At 44.4% G+C, this 26,677-nt stretch overlaps 1 protein-coding gene across 3 annotated transcripts in view; it reads right to left on the minus strand.

The window, feature by feature from the left end:
* The window catches only part of anks1b (ankyrin repeat and sterile alpha motif domain containing 1B), a 204,887-nt gene that overhangs the window by 106,458 nt on the left and 71,752 nt on the right, over positions 1-26,677 (minus strand). For all 3 annotated transcript variants that reach the window (XM_070992162.1, XM_070992161.1, XM_070992160.1), the window contains exons 5-10: positions 23,929-24,072; positions 17,153-17,228; positions 14,944-15,045; positions 10,674-10,796; positions 9,643-9,830; positions 5,436-5,567 (exon numbers count right to left, since the gene is read on the minus strand). In XM_070992162.1, the coding sequence (XP_070848263.1) occupies positions 5,436-5,567; positions 9,643-9,830; positions 10,674-10,796; positions 14,944-15,045; positions 17,153-17,228; positions 23,929-24,072 (765 nt within the window). The remainder of the gene's footprint in view (positions 1-5,435; positions 5,568-9,642; positions 9,831-10,673; positions 10,797-14,943; positions 15,046-17,152; positions 17,229-23,928; positions 24,073-26,677) is intronic.

Raw genomic sequence — 26,677 nt, forward strand, 5'->3', positions numbered from 1 at the left:
GAGTGACACGGTTAAATGATTATCTGAATGGTTGCTGATTAATTTTCCGTCAAACAATTGTTTCTTAGCAGCTATCTGATGATGTCATGCTGATGCTCTTTAAAAAATTTCTTATGTGGCAAACTGCATTTACTTTTTATTCTTCCATTTATTTTTATGTAGATAAAGATATGCTTGCAAAAAAAAGATTGTTCTACTTGTATTTGCAATGAAAAAACTATGAAATGAAGAATGACCGTAAAACAGTATAATTGATTCCTTAAAGTGAGTATTTCCATTTGAAATAGACAGTGAGGGATCAATATTAAACTGAATTTACATTCAGTCATGCTTTTTGTAGTCAAAAATAATGTCACCGTGCTTTTTTTTTTAATTTAGTGTTAATAGTTTTCATTATGAAAATGAAGAAAGGTGTTTTGAAAACCACTTTTTCATCTCAGCAGGCTGGAGGGGGCGTGTGCACGCTTGATTGACAGCAGCTGGAAGGCTGCCAGAGTGTCAGAATGATGATAAGTGCTGCACGTGTCAGAAATCTGAATTTAATGTGTGCTTTATTTAGGAAAGGAGCGAACGAGTGGACAAGGGAGTGATTTGAGACGTGGCCACTGTTTCCACAAAGTGCTCATTTAATGGAGTCTTGAATCTTAATTCTTATTGCAAAATTTTATGTTTTCAACTTTTCGACTTTGCTTTTTTGAATTTTCTGACATTATATAAAACAAGCTATTCACTTTCTTCCCAAGAGCAAGATGAGAACACCACTCCCATGTCTTCACGGTAAATCATAAAGACTGCAAACAGCTACTCAAACTATTACTTTAATGGCATTATCATTGCAGCCAAACTCTCGACGATGAAATAAAGCACCAGACTGATAAAGTCATCCTCCCACAGAACATATGAGCTCCTTCATTTACAGGCTTCGAAACTCTCCACATAATCCCAGACGTCCTGTGAGGCCCCTGAACATCCTCGAGGGCCCCCTTAGGTTTCTGATCTTAACCTCCGCCGAGTGCAACACTGACCTGCCCCCCTCCAAAACTCCCCGGGCTGAGAACGCTAAAGGTCAGCAGCCACCCACTCGAGAGAGGAAAAGAGAGCTGGAGAAGGAGAAAACTGAGGGGGAAGTCTGAGTTTGGAGCGACTAAAACAGGAAGGAGGACGTTGAGGTGGTGAAAAGAGGGGAATGAAGCTGGGACACGCAGCCGGGAAACACTGACGTGTGTGTGTTTGCGCGGCACTCTGACGCACCTGTGCTGATGGCGACCGAAATTTGTCAATGGTGGGCATCCCACGCCTGATATGGCATGAATTCGTGGGTTGCCTGGCAACCTGGCCGACCCCTCTCCACTTGGATCTTTGTGTTGCATTCGTTCATTCTCTTTCTCCCCTTTCATGCTCTGGTTTGCTTTCAAGGTTTCCGCAAGTGAGGTCTTTGTTCAAGTCAGCGGCGCAGAGGAAACCTCCTCCACGCACGCTGCGGCGTCAGTCGACGTTCACATGGAGGAAAATTCACAGCGAGGGGCGTGTCCTCATGCAGGCACGCGTGCCACACGCACACACAAACACAAACATGTGACCGACTGTAATGACTAAAATATGAAATTCATTCGCTTGGAACACAGTGCACTCTTTCTGGCTCATCTAATGCAAAGTATTACACACACACACACAGAAGCAATCACATGATTTGTGCATGCATCTGCTAGGCACGTGCACACACACAGACATATGCAGCCCAAATACAGGAACACACACTCAGATTCCAGTTTCTTTAATACACCGAGATCAAGCTAATGCAGGCTAATACGCTGTTTCTGCAGTAAACACTGCTGCCCTGAAGGTTATATCCTGTCTTTGCTGAAAATGTGTCCAGAGGAGGAGGATTCAGTTTGTGGTGCTGTTATATTGTAATGCATTATATGGAGAGGCGTTTCAAAGCATTTAAGTATACAGTGTGGTGCGGTACTGTATTGTATGTGACACCAACAGCACACAGTTAGAAATATGACCCCCCCTCAGAGCTTGTTTCTTCTGCTCTAAATTAATTATTCATGATTAAATAAGAGACAAGTAATAAGCTGCTGGGGTACAAAAATGACATTTTTTGCATGATTTTTCCAGTGAAAGAAAGCAGTTAATATAGATGCCAGTGACAGAAATCCACTTGGCTTCACACAGACTTTAAAGAACTCGATCTGTTTCGCCCGGCGAATCTCAGGTCAGGTCAGCTGAAGTTTTCAGAGCAGCGACCTCGTCTGCATCGCTTGTTTAGACGAGTCCAGTTCTTTGACTGACAGGCTTGAGTGACAGCTGGACAACCAGGAAACTGGGCGCTCTGACAAGCCATACAAAGGTTAAGACGCTTCTGCTGAGATGTAAAGTGAAAGATAAACGAGGCAGAGAGAGGGAGAGGTGAACATGGGAGAGAGAGGGACGACAGAAAAGAAGGGAGAGCAGAACGAGGCTGGCAGATCTCATGTGGGATGATGAGACGAGAGGATGGGATGGAAAACTTTGTCCATTCAGGCTGCACCGGCTTCTGTCTTTACACTAACTCTGTTTATTCACAATTACACGGGACAAATTAGCACTTAATTATGTAACTGAATGTCTCTTTCCTCGCTAACGCTGTTCCTTCTTTTCTCCGTCCTCTTCTTTAAAACCCACCCACGCAAATTCAAAATGACGGCGCGCCACATTCAGACGCGCGCACGCCGAAGCGGATAACACCACATATGCTCTGCACACCCCCAGGCTCACATTTAAACACAGATATTCCTTTTTTGTGATGCATCAACATATCAGCGCACACGCACACAAACACACGCACACATCCAGGTGCAAACCTCTCCAGGCAGCATGCCAGTCAGCCAGGCACGCTGCCAGTGTACAAGACAGAGGGTCTGTTGTGTTGTAAATGTCAGATGTCCTGCTGTTTGAGCCAGCATGCACCTCGCCGCTAAACAATCTCATCTGCACACACTTAACCACATTTATACAGGCAGCACGGAGGGCTTAGGGGGGAGGAAGGACGGAAGGAAGAGTGAGAGATGGAGCAGGAGTGGAGGAGAATGTGGATTCAGCTCGCTTTTCTAGAGTTTTGGTTCAAGGTAAAATACTTCACACACTGGAACTGAGAGGTAACGCCTGTTTTTAATCTATTTAAACTTTAATTCCAACATTTCATGCAACGCACCGCTCAAATCAGTGTTTATACTCAGGAACAAAAGTTTCTCTGTCCTTTCCCTTCAGGCTAATAAATATACTTGTCTCTTTTTCTTCTGTCATGACAGTGGAGCCAGTCGACAAATACCTGCTGAGGTGATCGACTGTGAAACCACACAACTCTCCTCAGCTGCCATCTTTAAATCCAGTATTGCTTCGGCTTTCGTTTGGGTTTTCTGGTTGAAACTTCAGACCCTTTTCAGACCCTCTAGTTCAGCACATGTAGATTAGGACCTAACGTGCTTCCATATGCTGTTTCAACTCATTACATAACAAACCTCTAACCTCTTCCGCTCAGTGCCCAACGTAGAGTAAAAGAGTATTAATCTTTCATTTTACTGATTTGCAGTACTAACGTACAGTATTTTAATGTGCACTATTAAAGTACAGTATATATTTAAATATGTGATAAATCTCTCTCTTTGTGTGGAATTTGCACTTTCCAATTGCAGAATTAAGTACTGAGAGGATGAACATTATTAATCCCTTGGGGGAAATTCAATAAGGGAACATATTAAGACTAAAACAGCAAAAACATTCAAATGACTGCAGAAAAAATAAATGATTCAAATGGAGGAAAAAAAGAGAATATGTACGAAGTGTGTACACATTTACCAAGTTAAATATGTACTTAAATGGAGCTGGAGTGCAGGACATTTACATATAAATGAAGCCGTGTTTCCATCAACATATTTTCATGTGCATTTTGAAGTATCTTATTAGAAAGGGTTGATGTAAACAGGAAATTTCAAAGTTTTCCACTTTCTTTAGGTGGTTTTCGCCTTTTTCAAAAGAATTAATGCTCTTGATGGGAGACAGAAACACCCTTTTCATCGCTCCACATCTCTCCACACAGATCTGATGCAACCTTCCTCTCATTAGCAAAGGAAACAAACAGAAAAGTCACATTTCTATCGCGTTTTCTACATTTTTTCACAGGTTCAGATTTGCACATGATGGTTACATGTCATACATATTAAAGGCTTTCTGACCACAGACTTGAAATGACGAACCAACTCCAATCATCCCGGCGCGGTGGAGGTTGGAAGCATGCCTTAATTCACATTTTCTTTGGCTGATTTCCTTGAAATTCGACTAAAATTGAAATGTTGCACATATGGATGGAAACCAAGCTAATGATTGGTTTGACAGAGCTGAAGGGAAAGTAAGGGTAGCGACAGAGTAGGCAACCACTGCAGGAAGTGTAGTAGCACGATGGTGTAATTACTCCCACTGCCAGAAGGGGAAGACGAAGGTTCTGCTCTGCAGGTTCAAGTAAAAATCCTTTCAACTGCAGCTTACTGCTGAGGGCCTGAAGCTCATGAATATGGAAAGATGTACCGCATCTTTTTTGTAATGCTGTACAGCATTCATGCATATGTGTGTGGATAATTTTCTGGTTCTAAATTGGTATTAACAATATACAAACACGGAGCATATCAGAGCTTCGAGATCAGCTGTGCACATAAAACTGCTTCACATTAGTTCTCTGACAGGATAAGAAATCGGTCCCCGACAAAACAGGATATCAGCCCAACAGTGAAAGTCGCATCTATACATAAACTGCTTTGTATTCCTTTCCTGCTGCAACATTCACATTTCCCCCACAGGGATGATCGTCCTTTCATGTGATCTCATCCAATCAGACATTTCAGCTGAATGCTATTCATTCAAAGTTCACGAAGCAAGTCCTGCTCCTAAAAGGCAAAAGCTTGAAAACTGGAGAGCTTTTCTTGAGAATTCTAATAAGGAGAACGAAGGTGAGTGTGAAATACAGACAGAAGCAAGCGTGCGACGAGAAAAGGACGGATGCTGAGCAGAGCGTCCAGAGCTGCCTCATTCACTGCGTTCCCAAGGTAACAGTCAAAGTATTCACTCAGAACAATGGAAATATTACTAGCCTGTAATTTCACTGTGCTGAAGCAGCGTGTGTGTGTGTGTGTGTGTGTGTGTGTGTGTGTGTGTGTGTGTGTGTGTGTGTACTGCATCCACACATGCGACAAACTTATATGTTGATTATGAAGTGATATGATGAGTGTGTTATACAAGCCCGTTAGATGCACACTGTAAAAGATGATGCATACTGGAGTGAAAATATCTGCTGTAGTTTAATTGAGAGTTGACCAGTTAAAGCAGGTTCACTCAGGCTCTGTGTGTGTGTGTGTGTGTGTGTGTGTGTGTGTGTGTGTGTGTGTGTGTGTGTATACCTGTGACAGGCTGGAAAAGCCCAGGTTGTGGCAGCCGTTGCAGGGTGTCAGGGCCTCCCAGAATCCAGTGGGGCCGCAAGTCTTTTCTGCTTCGGCCTCCTCCAGGGCCGGAGGGAGAGGCGGGGTCAGCCGCTGTGAGGGCAAGGGTGGAAAAAAATAAATAAACTATTCGACTCCCAGGACGCCAACATGATGAGTAACCAATAGGAAGGAGGTCAAAGGTTGTAAGGTCTGCATGCCCTGAGAAGCTGTATTATCTAAGAGCAAAGAACGGGGAATTGAAACAAAGTGTGTATATGGATTTAGCATTCCATCAAGAAAAGGTGCTATAATCAATATTTTTACAATAACGGACGGATGAAAAGATGAAAAAGTGTGACTCAAAGCGGTCACTCGAAGAGATTTATCACCCGACTCTGCCATTCTCCTCAGCTCTGCAGACTGCTGACTGAGTCTAACAGTCCATTGTTTCTCACAAATCTACTGTTTTGGTTCAGTCTCACGGCTCTCACGGTGTTGTTTCCAGCCACAATATTCAGCAGCGTTCAGCGATAAAGCACTAATAAACCCACTGTCGGCCTCCCACCCAGCGCCAGTCGACAGACAGACACATATAGTGACTAGATAGTGAATATTGTGGAGCATATAGCAGCTTAGAAGTGAGAAGTTTCCGTCAGGAGTTGGTGGAGACCATAACTGAGCTAAAAGTACGTGCCAAAAATCCTTCTTTTAGTCATTTCATTTCATATTGAGGTTTTGTTTACTGGTTGGGAGAGTTTCAATGATTGTCCAGATGCTGAAAAAACAATCCTGATTTAAAGAAGAAATGGCTTTGCATTGCTGCGCTGGATGCCACAATGAGTTAACCAGAAAAGGAGAAAGGTGCAGGAACAGCAGAAGAGCTTCAACGCACACTCCTGCACACTGTGTCCTTTCCTGGGGCTCTTTGGCTCCCAGGAGCCAGGTGTGTGGACGAGCACTGTGGCATGAGGTGTCAGAGGGCGCACGCAGCCCACCTGATATCTCAGTGAACCATATAATGCAGCAAAGGACGCAGGTCGCGGCAGATTACATAGAGGCGTATCGGATATCACAGCAGTGTCTGATACGCAACACCAGAGGAAAAAGAGGGAGAGAGCGGAGGGAGGTCCGATGACGACGGAAGACAAACCACCATCAGAGCGAAGAGAGGCGGCAGGGAAAACAAGGTGAAGAGGGTTAAGGGGGGAACTTGGGGACATGTTGAAGACAGGAAAACGTGCTTGATGGAAAAGCTTAAGAAGGAAATTGTGAGAAATTACACAGAGAAGACACAGAGGGAGGGAGGGAGGACAGATGGGAAGAGCCAACGCGACAGCGAGACTGGAGATGGAGGCAGAAAATGAAGCTGAAATCAAAAGGTCACCAATCGCTCCAGATTGCAAAGGGCCCTCTGCAACACCGGAATATTGATTGATGTAAAGCGGACCGCAGCCTCACGTACACGCACATACTGCACTGTATGCGCGGACAATAGAGACACATCCTTTCATTACAGTAAAAATCAGATAGCAGGCTGTGTTCAATACAAAGGACACCATTAATTATTCATTCCTGAAGGCTGCATTACTGATCAATATTACATTAGATGTCTATGTGAAACCCTTACAGGGAGAGGTTACTATTTTGGGAGTTTCTGCTACTTCCCTACATCAGGATGTGTGTTTTTTTTCTGTGTGTGAAGGCTTGTTCAGAATTGACATGTGAAAAAGATCATGTGATCTGAAGCGAGCGAGTGTGGAAAACAGCATGTAGAGCCAGAATATTTCCACATGTGACTCTGTGAATTCATTTATTAGACTAATAAACTGACACTCCTGGACTGTTAGTCGGACAAAATGAGCAACCTGAAGACATCACCTTGGGTTCAGGGACAATGAGTTAGTACGTTATTGGTCTATTTCCTGACAAAATGATCAAATTAGTCAATTGAAGACTAAATATTATAGTTATATCTTTGGTGGCAGCCTTTGTGCTCGTAAGGAAAATTCAAAGATACTGTAGGAATATATGCAGAAAATATTACCAGAGTTAGTAAAACAGTGAGCACACATACTGACGTATTCATCTGAATACAAGACACACAAACAGGCAACTTCATTACTGCTGGGTTTACACACAACAGGTACCAAGGCAAGCCTGCGCTTACGTCCGTTCTGTATGCGTGTGTGCGTCTGTTCGAGTGGCGCTGTCGTAGGTTTCTGCATGTTTTATTCATGTGAAATAGACACATCGAATCACATACTAACGGCTCCGGCCACATGCACAGGCAGTAGCCTTGGGGCACATAAACACACATCCACACTGTGAATGTCAGTAATGGAATACAAATTGGTACTTATAGAGAGAGAGAGAGAGAGAGAGAGAGACAGAGAGACAGACAGACAGACAAGATGGATTGAGATAATTACAGCCTAAGTCAGAGGAGGTGTGTGTGTGTGCACGTGTGTGTATGCGCACTTAACGTACACGCATGTGTGTGTAAGCAGGTTTGAGCACCTGCTGCACTGTACGTAAACAAGCCTCGCTTCGCTTTCGTATGGCGCTCATGACAGACGTGAAAATAATGATGAGCTATTGATCAGTGTCACAATATTCTGTCACCGGGGGGTGTGTGTGTGTGTGTGTGTGTGTGTGTGTGTGTGTTGCCGTACGCTGGTGAACAAGAAGGAGGAAAAGAGAAATGGAAACAGACATGCCGTAACAAGCGAGCGAGAAGCACAGATGCACACAACGGCATTGCTTTGGATGCTTCTGTGTGCGTGTGTGTGTGCGTGTGTGTGCGTATGCTTCTAAAGGCTCAGGTGGGGGGGGGGGGGGCAGTGCGATAGATGACCTCAGTGTCCTGCGGTGCGTCTGACTTCCTGGATGCTGGAATTGAAAAAGCTCAGCAGGTCTTGGTCGCGCTGCGCTGGATGTTAGAAATAAACTGCAGCTGTGATTGGCTGGTCGGCGAGCACTGATAGAAGTCAGCTGTTTAACCCCCCCAACCGGACCTCAAACCTATCAGGTCTAATCCTCTGTGTGCGTTACTGAGAGGGAAAACGACTAACAATATTTCAGTATAAAAAGGTACCGAATGAGAAGAAAGCAAGGTCAAGGAAAACAATGTCTGCAGGCTGCGAACAGCTGTTTGAGCACAAATAACAATTACAATTCTAAACAAATTCAGGCAAATAACAAACAGAAGCTGCTGTGTTTCACCAACAACTCATGAATACTCAATTGGAGGAGCCAGCTCAGCAGCATCAGTCTATCTCATACTGCCCCCTGTTGTCAGAATAGACAAAGTACAAGCATTTATGACCACTACCGCTCTCACATGCGTTACTGTGACACATCTGGATCCTTTGTTGTGTGATAAAACCTCAGAAATGATCATGAAGAATGACATGCATAGGGAAATGCTTTTAGTGTAACAGAGAAAAAGCCTGCTTTCATGCACCTCACGCAGCAGAAACGTGTGGTCTGTGTGGGTTTTCTGTCCGCAAATGATCAAATGCGAGGACAGAATGAAGAGGCTGTGCATCTGTGCGGCACTGATAACGTACCACACGGTGAAGGTGTTTCTGCGCACATATTCGAAATGACAGGAGTTTTTGTTGAAATGCCACATCGTGAGAGCAATTTGTGTGAACGCTTGCATCATCTCCCTTGATAATTCGTTTTATAAAAAGATACAAAATGCTTGCTGGCATTTGTATAACCTGTTATTAAGTGGCACTCAAAACACTGTAACCACAAATAACAGTTTTAATGTGGCTGCTACTGAGAGTCCAAGGTGACCTCTTCATTTTTTTTTTTTTGGCCAACTGCAGCAGAAAAACCCCAAAATACTCAGTTTACAGTGACAGAACACATGGAAAAGCATCAAATCTTCACATTTAAGAGGCTGAAACCACTAATTGTCAGCTTTTTTTGCTCGATAAATGCCCAATTTGCTGTCGATTAATCCCTTTGTGACTAAGCAATAACTTGGTTTCCAGGTAAAGTTCTGATGTTGGGTGGCTGTGATTACCTCTGTGCCACCAACATTACTGCTGCTGGATCCAACTTTTTATTTCATGATGCAAGTTCTGATGTCTTAACTCACAAGAGGAAGATGCTCTTGCAGACATCAGGGATAATACAGCATTGTAACTTTCTCCTAAACACCAAACTCCTTCACCTTGGTGACGCGGGTCAGGGTGCCGTTGGGTCGATCGGGGCGCTCCTCGTCAGAGAGCCGTCCGCTGCCAAAGCTGTCCATGGAGTGGGAGGAGATGGTGTGGCAGAGCTCCTCGAAGGAGTAGTCCCTGTCTCTGCACTTCTTGATCTCGTGGAGCAGTTTGGAGAGCTCGCTCGTCACAGCATCGTCTGGGGAGAGGAGGAAGAGGGAGAGAGGAGGGGGGGAAAGTAAGAAATACATCCAAAGTTCCTTAAAGCATCAGGATGAAGCCAAAAATGGTCACATGAAACAGACTGCGCCACCAAAACACACTGTGCAGTACACAAGATGAAGAAGACAGAACTAATGGTGGCAAAGCACCTCCCCCGAGCCCCCTCTGCACTGCTGATGTGCTCAAAGTCGTATTCAGGCACATTCTGAGGAGCAAACTGTGCTAATCACTTGCTCTCACCCCCCTCTAAGAGTCCCTGAGGTAATTATGGTATCTGCTGACAGTCAGTGAGAGTGCAGAGTGGATCAGCGGGAGCTCAGCTTGCTGCAGTGTCCTATTCTCAACACAGGGGGCAGCGCTGGACAGGAAACACGTACGGCTGCTCAGAGGAGTAGTAACTGTTGTCTCCACTGAAGGAGCTGCTCTCCATGGCTGGACTTCTATTGCATTGTTTGCCCAAATTGCAAAAATGAATGATACTTCAAAAGAAGTTTAAAGATATTTTTTTCACCACATGATGAATATATGAATGCACAAAAATCCACTTGAAGTAGATTTTGTATGGAAGATTAATTCTGCAGAGTTGGCCTCCAGTATATTTCTTTCTATCTGAAATATTGAGCCGTATTTTAAAACCTATTCTGAATCTCATGCAAAATTTATTTTTTTCCAGTGTGATTTGTTATTTAAAATCCGTCCTGCTGCCTTCAGTCTTTAAAAAACAGACTTATTTTCTACCACTTTGTCTTTGAGCACATTGTGAACCAACAGACTGTACTGTGGCTGTTCCATCATTTTGCATGTGTGTGTTTTTACTCACTCTTGTGTCTGAGGGAGGGGGAGGCAGAGGGTGAGGGAACAGAGGTTCGAGGTGCAGGGATGGGACACTTGCGAACGGGTTCCTCCATGATACTCCTCCTCTCCATCTCGTCGCTCATGTATTCTACAGAGACGTGGAGACAACGGGGGAAACGGGGTAAGAAGATGGAGAGAGAGGAGGAGAAAGACACACAGGACGGGAGGGGAGTGTGACGGCGGGGAAGGATGGGGGAGGAAAAGCATTTCAGAGGCATTTTACTGGATCAATATAATAGCACGGCCATCAGCATGGTAAACAGCTTGTGCTGCATTCAATTCGCACTTTTCCACGAACTGCAAATTCACTTCGCAGCTTCTGCTAATAGAGCACTCTGCTGTTCATAGAAGAGAAAGAGAAGAATTATGTGGGAAAAGAAAAAGAGGCAAGACGGCAGGGCGGGGAGGAGAGCAAGCACAGGCTCAGGTGTGGGGGCAGAAAATAAGCAGAAGGCTGGATAATAAACTCGCTTACATAAGTGAGGCATTAGCAGTTGAAGACACTTACAAGGTGAAATCATGTGGAAGATTCCCTGCAGAGTCCTAATGAGGAACCCTATTAATGTCAAGCAAGTGTGTGTGTTTCCACTACTATGAACCTTCAGCTCTATAATCATGATATACAACTATATTTGCATACAATTATACTAAGTATGAGAATCAGAGAGTCAGAGGAAGACTTAAAACGCTTTGACAGTTTTATTCCTCCGCACTCATACTTCATAAACAGCAGAAGACGTACAACCTGGCGTCTCGGTGTTAAACTGCTGCACCGCATCGCAGTACACGGCCGGTTGCTGCTGGGCAGTAAAAGGCGAACTGTTAATGAATTTGAACAGTAGGATGAGTCATGCGCTGCAAATCAAATGAGAATCTATTCATAATTAGGCGCCTGTGGCAACCAGGAAGCCCCTCAGCTGCTACAATTGAGTAAATGACAGGTCTTTTGCTCTTCGAGTGTGTGTGTGTGTGTGTGTGTGTGTCCTTTTCCATCGCCTCTCCAACAGGAAATGGCATGCAGCTGATCTTTTTACAAAGTCACAGCTGTGTCCTTTTTTCTCTCCCTCTCTCTTTCTTCCTCGCTCGAACAACCACATTCAGTCTCCCATTTACGCCGAAGTCCAAATCTCTCTGTTTTCCAGCGCTGGTTTGCTGAGATTAGGCTTCGATGACCGCCATTCCTGTCCAGTGTCTACTATCTCATGGATATTTGGCATTTTAAAAGCCACAAGGGGTCCATTCATGTCTGTAACAGTATTTCCACCTTTGACTCTGGACATCTTAAAGTCTTTCAGTTTCATAAGTGTAGTCTTGAATAGATATATTAAGGACTCAGGGTTTGAGCAGCAGGACGTAAAGAGGAATACATTTATCCTCTTCAGCCCTGCTGACCTGTAAGCGATCAGTCAGCAAAAGGTCATCCTGCGCAGTCCAGCTTTGTTCAAACCCACCAAACCTTACTTTAAATTCTAGCACCGCTATCTCCCAAAGATGTGAAGTATGTCAAGTTGAATGTTGGCGAAATGTGTGCAAAATAGAAGGTAAGACATCCAGAAGGTTTCCACTCAGAGGCTTGCATACATCACGTAGCTTTAATGAGCTGGAACTAGCTCGTACAAAACGCATTGTATGTGAAACTGTCAGCAGCAACAACTGATTTGTTTTGATTTGTTTGGCCACTTGACGTGTGTCAGTAATGTGTGTGTGTGTGTGTGTGTGTGTGTGTGTGTGTGTGTGTGTGTGTGTGTGTGTGTGTGTGCATGTAGTTGAGGGTGTGTGTTAGTACATACGGAGGGTGGGAGGGATGTGTTTTTAATGTTGTTCTGTTTTCATTTATATTGTTTCTAACTCTCGTAAAGCACTTTGTGTTGCATTTCATTGTGTATGAAAAGTGCTATATAAATAAAGGTTGATTGATTGATTGATTGATTGATTGATTGTGGCTAAGGTGTTCGCAAACAGATGATCCTTTGAGCTGTTCTTCTCTCAGACATCTCCTGAGGGAAACATCCAGCTCTTTAGCTGATAAATGCACCACCATGTTCAGGACGTGGGCTGTACCAAAACCCAGCTGAAAGACGCTAAAGAGGAGCTTCTGAATCAGATCATTCTCAGTTTGTTCTTCTTCTTCACAGCCTCTTTAACATTACACACTGTGACTTGATTGATTGTTAATGTAGAATTATTGATGAGTGCAGTCTCCCCACTCTTAACATATCCTCAGAGCAGATTCAGAAACTGGAATCACAAGGTACAGCTTCACTGCTGTGCCCGTCGCGTCCCTGTGCTTTCCCTGGTTTAATGTCAGATTTAGATGTGTTATTTTCTAGCTGTGGCCAATGTGCAACATTCCTGGGATTCAGCCCGTGTTCCCCTTTCTATCTTTGCCTCCTAGTTAAGACTAGCTCGCTGTTAATTTAGGCTCTGACATATTTTCCTCATCCCTCTTTCGCTCCATTTGTGTCTGCCTTTATCTCCCTCTCTTTAAATCATCTGTAACTACGTGCCTTACATAAACCCAGAGATTACACAAGGACAGATAGTGAAGGCCTCCAAGCCACAGATTACAGAGTTCATACTGAGCCTCGTAATCACCTCAGGACAACGCTGTCTTTGGAAGGTGCAATCTGGAGAATCTTTGGGTCTCCGGGGACTGTGGAGCGAACTCAAACTAACAATCACTGGTCACACACACAGGCAGACATTTAATTAGCGTAAAGTACAGCTGAAAACTTTTTGTCAACAGGCAGGAAATTAATCAGCAGTTATTTTTTTATTGGTTAATCACTTTCAAAAATGCCAAGCATCCTCCAATTTCAGCTTCTGAAATGTCAACATTTGTTGTTTAAGCTGCTGGTTTGCTAAAACAAAGAATGAGAACACTTCACCTTGGGCCATTTTTACCGTATTTGCATTTTACAGACGAAAGGATGACTCGAGCAATTGAGAAAAGAATCTGCAGGTTGAATGATAATGAAAATAACTGTTAGCTGAAGCCACGTTCAAAAGCAAAATCTCTTCTTTTTTTTTGCATTTCCTGAGGTTCTGTGGTGCTTCCAGAACAGTATTTTTTTGGCAGCTCCAAAGAGCATGCTCATTCCCAAAGCATGCTTATACATTTAAACCCTTTGAACAGTCGTTCCTCATCCTAACAGCCTGGTTTCATTGGAAAGACTTTAAAAACTGATGACTTTAATGCCCCAGTCTGCTAGTAGCAATAAGCCCGTGTTTGTCAAACATGTCCATATTCAAGTTTCAGCCGGTGCAATTAAACCTGCTCAGATCACATTTGAACAGTGGTTTAATCCTTATAAAAGTGTAAACATTCAATGGCAAGGCAGCCCTGATACAATTCAGCAGAGCAGCGTATAGTGCATGTAGAGTAATAAGAGTGACATATGTATAAAAATCTGTGCACAGCCTGGTCCTGCTGTTCCTGAACGATCTGTGCCCACACATCTTATACACCAGTCACTGTTACAAGGCTGTGCTTCTGTCATTGTGCACAATCCTGGACATTCATTACAAATGCTTAGAAAAAAAAACTGCGTCAAAACAGCGCGTACCATATCAGGGTTTTTAGTAAATTCAACATACAGTAGATGCCAAATATTCCGCCGAGCTGCACTTGATTTACCCATTAAAATGAAAAACAACAGCAAAACAATTAGCAGCTATGAACTCTATCACAAATTCCAAAAGCTCATCAACAGCCACGTTTTTCAAGATCCAGCTCGGCCAATAGGACAATGGAAGAGATGTGGGAAGAGCGCTGCATTGTGGGAAAATCGAGGCTAACGCATAGAGCTCCCATTGTTTCCCAAACAGAAGATAAACTTCCTGGAAAACAAGATTTCTAAATTGGATCACATCCGCTCACAGCAGCGGCCACAATGTCGTACTCTGCAGCCACATGCCAAACATTTTTAAGTCGAGCCAGTTTTCATTTGTGCACAATTTACCTCAAATTTCACAACCTAGCATGCAAAGGCATCAATTCACATGATAAGATCCAAAGCACACGAGTCGCTGTGAAGCTCAGGACATCCAGATCTCAACATCTCCCACTGCTCACTGTGAATACACGATCTGTGATCTTCATTATGTTGTGCTGCGTTTACTGTGCAAGACTTTCTATCTTTTGCTCTGCGATGACCCAATTTTTCAAGCGAAGTTCATCTAAATCTAAAGCGTGTGTGTGTGTGTGTGCGTGTGTGTGTGTGTGCATGTCTTACCTTGGATGAGAGCAGTGATCTGCTGGGATTTCGGCGCAGGATGCTCTCTCAGGATCTCCAGAGCTGTTCTCCCCTGGCAGTCTCTCAGATTGATTTCAATTCCTGAGACACAAATACAGCATGAGCACTGACACACATGAACAGCGGGGCAAAGGTCAAACCACAACCCTGTGACTCAAAAACACACTGAACTACCAATCACATATGTACGCTGCGTCCAGAGCTGCTGACACACCCACTCCAGTCAGAAAAAGATGAATGAGCTGCAGTTAGGAAAAGATGAGCGTGGATTTTATTAATTCATAAAGAGACTTTACTCACAGTAAACAGAGTTTTCAGACCAGAGGTTTTCCTGCATGAAGCAGCACTCACTCACTCAACGTGCACGCTTTTACCAGCGAGACAAACTAGCTCCACATTGTGCAATAAAAACATTTAAAGTCTACCTTTCACCGTAAGTCCTCGTTTACCTGACCGTTAGCCTGTCTAATCCCTTCCTCGTGCTCGTGGATCCAATTCAACATGAAAAATAAATGTCAGTCTAGTCACTGCTGGGCACCATAAGACCTGATGTACTGCGCCAGTGCTTTCTTTTTCACACGTTTTACCGCTTTTCTCTTCATTTAATAGAATTTTCATTTATTTCTCCTTCTGGGCAACAAAATCCAAAGCTCACTCATTAACACCACATATATTATCTTCTTTGTTTTGACATAGTTAAGCTACATTTGAGCCACAAAATGAAAAGAACAATAACAGAACACTACTTTCCACTCATGGCTCTTTCATTTGTTCCCCTCTGCAGGATGATTTTCTAGAACTCCCTCTGTACTGAGAGCTTTGTCAGGCTGTTATTTGGGATGCTTTAAAGACGCCCTCATGCCTCTCGGTGCATGGAGGGCTGCTGCTGGACTGCTTCAGTGTCCATCCGTATCGATCCCCTCTGGTTTTCACAGCAGTAGGTTTGATGCTGTTCTCCAGTTTCATGCCCTCATGGTGAAAATCAGCTACTGTACTGTCTCTCTGCCATCTGGGCACATGTGATGCACGCACAGGCGACGTATGGGCTGGTTATTGATTCCTGTGATGGGTGTGTGTTGTGTGTGCGGACCCAGTGAGGCGCGGACCACATCCTGCTTCACCCTTATCCCACTGGTGATAGCGTGAGAGGGCGAAGCCTCAATAGGAAATAAAACATTGGTAAGGTGCGGTAACTCCAGATTCTATGAGTGCAGCCCTCTGAGCTGTGAGTGCGACTGAGCTCACAGATCAAATGATCCATATCCATAGCAACTGAGGAAACTCTATCTGCTGATCAAAACTGCGTGTCACGGTTGAAAGCACCAGAAAAGGCTTTGATGTGAGACTGAATGAATGAACTCTGATGCGTAATGTATAACTTGTTTAAAAAAGCCAACTCCCATCAGTAAATCCAAAACATGCCACAGCTCTCTGTCTTTGATGTGCTGACTGTATATTTCAACATCCTCAGCTGTTTCCTGCGTAGCTCATGTCTGACAATGATTGGCTGGCTGCGCGTCCTGCATCCCTACATTTGGTCAACTCTGGTTTATGTAGTAGTTAGTAAGACAAGCCCCCCCTTCCTCCCGCCCCCCACACACGGACGCACTGTGTTTGAAAGGTTGTGTTGGGCTAAAGTTCAGTGAGTCAGGCCAGCGCAGCTCTGCGTGATCCAGGATGTTAATGAAATCGAGGCCAAGAGGACATGTCCACGCACAGGAAGTCCTGCGGGAAACAGGAAGTGCTAAAGGAAAGTGGGCGGGGGTTGGCAGAGGTATTAAAGGACAGCAGGGTCCAGACTCAATCTGCTCTGAGTGTAAGGAGTGTTAATGTGCAAAGGTCATTTTTCCCACACTTTTAAATTGGTTTTAATAGTTATGTTCACATTTTTTTTTTTTTATTCAGTGGGAAAGAGCCACAATATGATGAGACACAACATATCACATCCTGTGGAGCTTTCAGCACCTCCCCCTGACAGGAGTGAAAAAAATGAGCCAAACAATAATAAAACTGGCAGTCCAGGATTTTACAACAGCAGCTGGAGTTCACCTGAGAGCAAATTCAAACCACGATCCGGGGAAAGAGGATCCAGCCGCAGGTTAAAATAAGAAGGGAAAACAAGGGAAAGACACACAAGCAAACACACTCGCAGAGTTTCTGTGTTTCCAGGATACATTTATAGACCCACCTGACTGAAGCAGAAGGCGAACTACATCCATCTTCCCAAAGAGGGCTGCCTCGTGGAGGGCACTGCCATTCTCGGTCTGCGGGAGAGAGACGGGGAGAGCGTGTGTGTTCATATTCCATCACTTTAACAACCGAAAACAGACAAAAATAGAGATCAAACACAGAAGCGGATTGGGAGCATGGAAGGCAGCACAAAGATGAAAATGGCGCGAGAGGACAATATTTTGATTTGATACCATCTCTCCTTCTCTCTGACAGTCAAATGAAAGAGATTCAGCCACATTAAAGTCACATTCCCTCGCCTGCGAACAGAGCAAGGCCACACCGATTTCTAACCGTTACACAAGCAGTGTGTGGAAAACTCCCAATTTCCCTCAACATACGCCAGCCCGCGTCAGCCTCCAGTGCTTCTAATGAGGATATTACAGATGTGATGCAACACATGGAAACTAACAAGGGGAGGGCACTGGTAAGTGCTTCATCTTGGATCAGCAGTGATGAGAGAGACGATTACTCCGGCAAGCCGTCTTTTAACAGAGAGATACTCGGGAGCCACGATAAGAAGAATGAGCAGCTGTTTAGTGACCCTGCATGGGAGGAACTGGAGGAAAAACAGCTGGATTTAAAGCCACCAGGAGGGCAATTTTTAAGTGACTGTGACCTGATGTCATGTTGTTTTCTTTCATGCTTATTACTTTGCGTGTGACTGCTGAGTATCACTGAATGTACTTTTGTTTGTTCACAAAGAAAAAGGGCACCTTTACAGTGCTGTCCAAACATGTGCAGACGGTGTTTTTTGCACCTAGTTTCCAGGTTTTAGGTACAACAAGCTGAAACAAATGCAGTCTAATACAACAGACCTGCAATAAATTCTATCACCATATATAATATGTACCTTCATTCATATACATTGGGTGGGAAAAATACTAGAGGCACTTCCCGGTATAATGCAATATAATTCAACAGCACCACAGGCAGCTCGGTTCGTGAGCACTGGTTGTACCTGGACACTACTTTCTACAGTGCACTGCTGTGATGCACCTTGACGGAGCGTGGGGCTCCTGACATGATGACAGCGATGCCTTTATCCTCAGTGTTGGTGTAAACACCAGCTCTCAGCACGGCTACGCCTCTTTTGTGAGGCTGTAACAAAAACCCATGTCGTCACAGCCGAGCACGTCTAAAGCGGACCGATCCAAAAGGTACAGGCATCACGTGGGCTATTTAGTCAGAAGCGATACAATATTTCTTCTGCTTTCAAGGTCAAAGGTCATGCCAAGAAGATACAGTTCAAAGAGATATAACATAACATTTTAAGCTTGCTACTTTGGTACCAATAAATCCTGACACTCCTCTGAAGGATTATCTTTCTATAAGTCTCCATTACATACAGAACTCATTTGAAGCTAAAACACCCATCAGGGACATCGCACACACACATGCCACAATGTAAAAAACACACTCTCGCACACACACAGCGACACACATACGCTGATTGCATTGCATCCTTCACACTTGGCTTCCTGACAACACAGATGAAAACCTGCCCTGAACCAAACTCCCAGCCTTAATGAAGACAAATTCTTTGGATGACGGCCAGATCCGCTGATTCGAGGCCGCGAAATTCAACGGCACCAGATCAACGTGCTCGTCCTGTTTCAGGGAATGCTAAACTTACTGTAGCCGTTGTGTCTCCTCTGCAATAAAAGTGTCATCGGACAACAGCAGCTCTCACACTGTATCCTCAAAAAGGTCAAAGGTCAATCATCCAGTTCTGTTAGGAGGATACTGTAGAGGTATAAATCCCAAGTGACAAGAGATGTGTGGTCACATTTGCAGCTTCACTGACTGTATGAGACTATGGACGTTTAGCCTGGGGAGATGATCTTTAACCACACGCAAAGTAAAGGAGGTGGGAGCACGGGAAATGATCCAGCCCCTCTTCCTCACAAACACACACCATCTCCATACCACTTCCTGTCCCATTTCCCATGGCGATCACGCGGTGATGTCACAAGGAAGGCGATTCCTGCTCTCTAAGAGTTTCCGGGCATTGAAAGGCAGATGACTTTCTGTTTCAGGGCACAAATGTTGATGTTGGGATGAACGTAAAAGCTCAAAAAAAGTGTGTTTAGGTGTGTATATGTGAGTGTGTGTGTTTGTGCTAAACTTTTGCCCTTTTGTTGGCGACCTGCCCACCCAGCAGCAGGTACCCAAATCCACAGGGATTGCCCCTCATTACTATGCTCAACAGTCAGAGAGGGAGAGACACAGCAGGTGAAAAGAGAGCGTGTGACTGCTATGAATTATTCATTCACACACAGACAGACCTATATGGTTTGACTCCAATTACTGACCTGTATGATCTCTCTCTCTCTCACGCACACACACACACTCCACTTGTGACAATTTACGAGGCCATCTGTGAGTCGCGCACAGCACCCACTTTTTCCCGTCAACAGCGTAGCTCCAATGCTGTGGCCGTGCAGACAGTGCTATAAGGAGGAAAGGACGGCGATATAGAAAAAGAGAGGGAAGGCCCTGCCAGGGCTCGAGACCAACGGCGTCCCCGGGGACGATAGAAAATGTGTTTGGGATGAACAGAGATCTTCCTGCTGTGGCAGCGGGATGACCCGCCCTGCGTCCTCTGACTGGCTTACCCTGATATTCTCACCCTAAGCCTAACCAATCATCAGGCCTCATGCCTAAACGAAAACCCAACCAGTGAAGGCAGTGAGTATTACACATAGCGGGTCATCCCAGGGCGAAAGGGATTTTTGTATGTATGTATGTATGCACAATTATCATAGCATAGCAAATGACGTATCTTGTCAGGCTGCACAAAACCAACGAAGGAAATATGACGTGGTAAAATCCAAAAGGATGCAATAAACTCTGAACTCAGCAGGAGAGCTAGCTGGCTGATGACAGTCAGTGGGCTGCTGTGTGTTTGGCTAACAGAGCTAACAGTTAATGAAGCTAATAGCGCCAACGGAGCTGGTAAAAGTACCAGCGCTAACAGCTAAGGCTAAACACAGGAAGGGTCAGGAAGCATGAAGTGAACGGCAGGTTCATGTTTGGAGGGAAAAGTACTGCTAATACTTGTTGATTTTGGGATAGTTTCCATTCACTTCTGAGTGGTGAGAAGTGAGAAAGAGACAGAATATGACCTCTGGGCATCACTGAGTACATTCACTGTGTACCAGTATGAGTTCTGAGCCCATTTGTGTAGTTACCAGTCTGCTAGCTTCTCTGTATACTCATCAGCAGTGGAAGCCAAGAGCAGCATTACGAGTGCCAGACTTTCATTTCAGCATGCAAACCCTCATTAGATGGTCTGTCATCATATTTCTTGTCTTACTAACTACTACATAAACCAGAGTTGACCAAATTACAGAGAATGACGAGAAACTTTCTGGTCACAGTTTCCTTTAGAGCAATCCAGCTACCACGGTTATTTAGCTAGTTCAATTCACTGTAATGTGCAGCCCAGATGGACTTACAAGACATGGATATTAAATGCAAACAAACAGTTCATCTCCTCTTCCAAGCTCTGGGAAAACGTTTATCTTTCTAATCACTCAACCAGGACAACAGATCAGTAAAAAAGGACATTTTTCCTAAAAAGAGAACTCCTAAATCATCTTATAATGAGAAATAAAACATGAAATCTCATCTAAATCACATCACAAACAAAACAGTTTCTCTTCAGGGACCCAATTAAACCTGGCTGTTTCTATTCTGTAGCTGGTGGTAATGATCTCTTTTTATATTTGAGCTCCTCAATAACAGGATAAAAGTTAACACAGATTCTCCAAAAAGTCAATCACGACCTAGTTCACAGTGTGCGTTAAATGTTCAAATGTTAGCGGTGTTTAAATAACAGAAATGCCTGTTCAGCAAAGCGAAGTAGTGTTGGACTCGTGCTCGTGAAGCCAAGTCAGATGGCACGCATGATCTCCAACAAGCTCAAGCCACCCAGGTGACAGCGTCGCTCGCCAGGCGTGCAGACGATCGTTAGGCCTTACTGTGTCTGTGATGCAGAAAAAGGCAACGATGGTGCTGCTTCCACACATCATTTTCAGACAAAGGGTGATGGAGCAGCACAAGAGTGACGGCTAAATTGCAGAGAAGATTTGAGGTATCAAAGGCTCGCAGTGCTCATCATCAGCAGGCAGAGAGACGCAGAGACGGGGAGATTTGCAGCAGCGTGTGTGGAGGAGAGGACGAGGCAAATCAAAGGCGTGTAGCGTTCATCTTCACTACACACATGGAGCCCAAGGCCAAATCCCTGCAGAGAAACACAGCCCTGCTCTTCAGATCAGAGCATGCGCGCGCACACAAACACACACACACACACTTTGCAACAAGGACAGAAGGCAGAGAAGATGGGCGCGATGCCACTGAGTCATGTGTCTCCTCGCTGTGAGAGCACAGACTCGCTTATCCAACAGGTCAAGATGTTTATGTCTTTCCAGAATTGAAATACACGCGCACACACACGTCCACACACCCCAAATCCTCCAAACTACAGTTGGAATATTTATGTGACAGAGTTGAACACATTCTGGGGTTCAGTGACCCTCCTCTGCCTTTAACAGTACAGCAGAAAAAGGTCATTTTGCATGCTTCATATACTGTACACAACTGTACTTTCGCAGCAGCTGTCATGCCATATGTCTTTGTGGTGGATGAACATCGAGTCAGATGGGACAGACGTGAACTTTACGTCTCAGATTCATCACCAGTCCGTACAGTAACATCTATGCTCGGGTTAAACACTTCTCAGGGTAAGAAGGGAGTTTTCTTCATAGGATTTCTCTATTCTCCTGCTTGCTGATCAAACTCTGAAATGGACTTCTCCCCAACGCTGAGGCTCCTCAGTGTCTGAACTGTCTTGATTCAGACTCACTGAGGCTCTGAGTCTGATAGAGCCCTGAAACCCTTGAAGCTGTGGCAGCACTGACTGATGCAGCAAACGTCCAATTATTTGTGCAGCTGTTCAATATATTTTCATCTAACATAATTCAAGTAAATTATCATGAATTTAAATATGAAATTTTATAAATTGGTTCAGTGAATAAGATCTGATTTTTATTCCAAGTCAAACAAACAAAACTGAGGATTAAATCAATAGCAAACTTAAGCTGAGAGGAGCTCACACAACTTCAGTCACAATCTGTAAATCCCACGCAGCGTCTCGAGATCTGTGACCGAAACCCCTTGAATCAGCGCAGATTGAGCAATTTCCCGACACTTCTCGACTTCGTAATGAACTGAGGCAGGTGCAAGGTACAGTTTTCAAACACATTTGATTTTCAGTGATTTTATCACGATGCACTTTTAGCTGGAGCATCTGAGAAATGAGACTGAGGCGGAAGATGACAAACCATGTTTTCATTAAACAGCCTAATCATTCACACCAGTTGTGGATCAATCTAGCTGATCTCATAATTGGTCAGTCCTGATCACCTAATAATAAAGGACTAAACTCAAATAGTCTTAAGAGACGGATAAGTAGAGCGAAGGGCTGCTTTCCTGCACTTAGCATTTAAGACAAGCGAGCAAAGTCAAATAGTTTAGTTTGTCAAAGACAATCGTCTCAAGAGAAAGAAAACAGTGGTGGAGAAAGCAGCAAAGCGTGGCTGACAAGGCTTCACAATAACAAATGGCCCAGAAAGGGCTGGGACAAAGCTGTGTTTGAATCATCCGGACGACTCGGAATACACAATAAGACAAAATGTAAATGAACACGGAGAGAAACAGTCCAAACAGCACGACAGAAAGCCGCTAAGAGACTCTATATTTCTATTTCCTTGACATAAGACGTGGTGTGTGTAAAGAGGACAGAGAAGACCATGAACTCCGAGGACCTCTCAGGAACACCCTGTCCTCCGCCTCCTCCTCCTCTTCTTCGTCCTCTTGCTCTCTCAATCTTTTCTCCCAATCAATTATTCATCCCTCTCCACCGCCACACCATGGGAAGCATGCATCGCATAGACAAGCTCTCTGGCACACACACACGCGCGTGCGCACACGCGTGCAGAATCTGCCAAGCATTTATGCCCGCGGTGGATTATATACGCAAAAAACAAAGCTGTATCGTCTTTCATTAAAAACATAAGACAGCAGCTTGTAAAATATTCACACCCAGCAGAGACGAGAGGACGGAGATTCAGTCGCAGAGATTTTAATATTTTCTCTGACAGAAGGACGAAGAATCTTTCGAGTCACCTTCTCCACTTGCAGCAGCGTCATTACTCTGTTCTGTATCAGGACTTAAACCTACTGACCAAAAGTAAATGTGCACATATGTGTGTTTTAAAGGCAGTTGTGCACAACTCTTTTGCATGACAGCATGCAGAACGGCATTTTCAAAATCTCTCATCTGCGCAACTCACAAGCAAAGCGCCTTTCTAAAAATAATGACAAGATTACTCATGAAAATCCCCAAATCTCGATGTGAGCACTTTACCTGAGAACTGCTTCCTGCTTAAGTACACCTTCCAGCTGTCCATTTCAAGAAAAGAAACGGCTAACCGCGGATTAGCATAAGTAATCATGCAAACAGACATTGCTCAGACTTTTTCAAATTCAATTTTGTCAAAAGGAAGATGGTTTGCTCTAAGCCAAAGAAGCAAAAGAAAAAGCAACGTTCTTGTTATTTCATATTTGTCCGTAAGGCTGCTACAGTACAATCTGAGCCAGAAATCTGTTAAATCCTTGGATGTTGATAGAGGACACTTGCAGCTAAAGGCTGTTAATTTTTTTTCTTACCACACAGTTGACGTCCATGCCGGCCTCGAGCAGGGTCTGGACGGTGCTGTGGTGTCCGTTGCGTGCAGCCAGGTGAAGCGGAGTGTGTCGGCGAGTGTGGCTGGTCATAAGGTTGGGGTGAGCGCTCACCAACATGCGCACCACCTGCGCACAAAAACACAGCCACATGTCAGGGACAAAACAGCAAAGTTTGAAGAAAGTGGGCCATTAGTCACCTTGTAGCCCCTCTAAGAAAAGTCACAGCAAACAGTAAGTTTGAAAAAGTAAACGCTCTTTGGCCCTGAGCATCAAAGAGAAGCAATGTTAGGTAATCGCACTCAGAGAATTTAATTAAAGCAGACACAGACAGATCTGTAGCAATGTCACCGTGACAGAAGCCTCAACAGCTCATAATGCAGCTAAACTTTCACTAAGCACACTGAATAATAAACTGTTCGGCAAACAGGATTGACTGGAAACATCCCGTCGTCTCGAGCAAAGAGTTTGGAGGACGGTGTTTGTTGTTAGCCTTCAGAAAACCAAATATACAAGAGGAAAAGTAGAAGGAATTGATTACACAGAGTGTGTCTGCTTTAACGTCAGCTGCAAACGTTAGACTGTACGGCTAACTGGCTTACAGCCTTTGTTACTTCCAAAGCATATCATGAGCTAACTACATGGACTGCAACATGCCCTGGACGACCTTCAGCAGCTCTGTCCTGCTCTTTACTTGATTTGGGGAGACAGCGTGACCTTTGCCAAACACATCAGTTCATTCTCACCCTCAAAGCCTGCTTTTCTTTGTAAAAACGAGAGATACAGTTTGAAAATATGAAGAATAAACCACAACTTTCTCCATAGTAAGCAGTCAGACAGGGCTGTGTTAGAATGACCAACATCACTCGTACAACTGGACCATAATACCCAGGCTACCAAGCAACCAGAAGAAGGCTAATTCGGCTCCTTATTCACATGTCTCCTACATGGACGCTGTCTTTTTGATGGGGTATGTAGCCACTATGTGCATAAAACCCCTTAAGAGCCCTTCTTGTTTTAAAATGAGTAAACTAGCAACGTTAAGAAGTCTGCCCTGTTTTTAACAGTTTTCAGACAACTCACAGAGTTGGCATCAATGTGAGAAACTACAAGTCTGCTTCTGTTTACTTCTGTGTGAAATCAATACAATCTGTACTGTGAATTCTGAATGGGAAATGTGCCAACGCTACCAGTGTAAACGCTGATGTGTCAGGCTACGACGAAAAGACTGACGAGCAGAGAAAGAGTAACTGAAGGGGTGAAGGGTGAGCAAGAGGGAAAATAAGGATTTAAGGTTGTTTTCCAGCCAATCCTGAATGGAAATATAGCGTAGGGTCCTTTTAATTATTTATTTCATAATGCAAGTCCTTATTTAAAGACCTGACGATCAACTCGGGCGTAGCAGGAGGTTGATGTGAGCTGTGGTCGTGGAGCCGTCCTTCTCTTTGATCAGGTGCCTTTAATAACTCGACAACGCACCATTCTCTCGAAAGCGTCCTCCTTTAACGCGTGTCTTTGCGCGTGTGCTGTTTGTGTGTGCATCGTAAACTTTTGCCCTGCGTTAGTTACATCTCCATGCAGCAGCAGTTTCTACCACAGGGATTTCCCTTCATTATCATGCAGAGAAGGAGAGCGAGCGAGAAATACCGCTGCCTTTATAAATTATTCATTCACACTCAGACAAACCTGTATGGCTTGACTGCAATTACTCACTACCTTAGCAGAGAGAATGTGTGATTGCAGCTGAACATCAGCGGGCATTTGTGGCACGCACGTCTCCGTGTGAATGTGTGTGTGCGTTTTGTCACATCTTTGACAAAGGAGCCAAGTTCTAAAAATGTGTACCTGCCTGCCTTTCTCGCACCTGAAGCCTTCGAGGAAGTTTTCTTGTCATTAAACATCCACCATGTTTAAAATAATCAACGGCGTTTCCCAGTTTGGAGCGGCTGAATGCAGCGCGCCGTGCTCTCGTCACTGCTAACAGTCATTGTTCTGAGGACGGTGCAGACTGAGTCACACCGGGATGCATGCAGAGGTTCACATATACCTCCCACACAGCCAACCCTCCTGCAGAAGTATCTGTCACAACAACAAAAACATGATCCCTCACCTGCTTCTCAACACTGCTGGTGTGTTTTGATTGATCCGACGGACGAGCTGCTAACTAGCTTCCTGGACTGTAAATATTAATTAAACGTGTAGCGACCGTAGCAAACGTACGTGAGGCGTTCTTATCACCTAAAACACTTGAATCACTCTGAGTGTCCTCCATCCTCTGTGTAGTGATTTGAGCCTTTGCCCTCTGGACTAACCAGAAGGTCAGGATGAGATAGCGTTTTATCCCTCTTGCCATCAAACTGTTAAATCCTCATGTACCAGCTGCGGGGAGATGAGTCTTCCAGATAAAAACTCAGGGGTTAGCGGTGTTGAGCTGGTGATGATGTTTCAGCTGTTTAGCTTAATTGATGGTTGGACTATGGATGTACTCTGGGTTTAATGTCATGTTGTCAATTGACGCACACTCTATTTTATGCTAGCCATCCATCCATCCATCCATCCATCCATCCATTGTCTCTATACCCGACTATCCCTTTTTTCGGGGTTGCGGGGGGGCTGGAGCCTATCCCAGCTGTCAACGGGCGAGAGGCAGGGTACACTCTGAACCTGTTGCCGGCCGATCGCAGGGCAACATATACAGACGTTCACGCTCACACTCACACCTAAGGACAATTTT

The sequence above is a fragment of the Chaetodon trifascialis genome, chromosome 22 (genome assembly GCF_039877785.1).
Source record: "Chaetodon trifascialis isolate fChaTrf1 chromosome 22, fChaTrf1.hap1, whole genome shotgun sequence".
Taxonomy (NCBI): Eukaryota; Metazoa; Chordata; class Actinopteri; order Chaetodontiformes; family Chaetodontidae; genus Chaetodon; species Chaetodon trifascialis.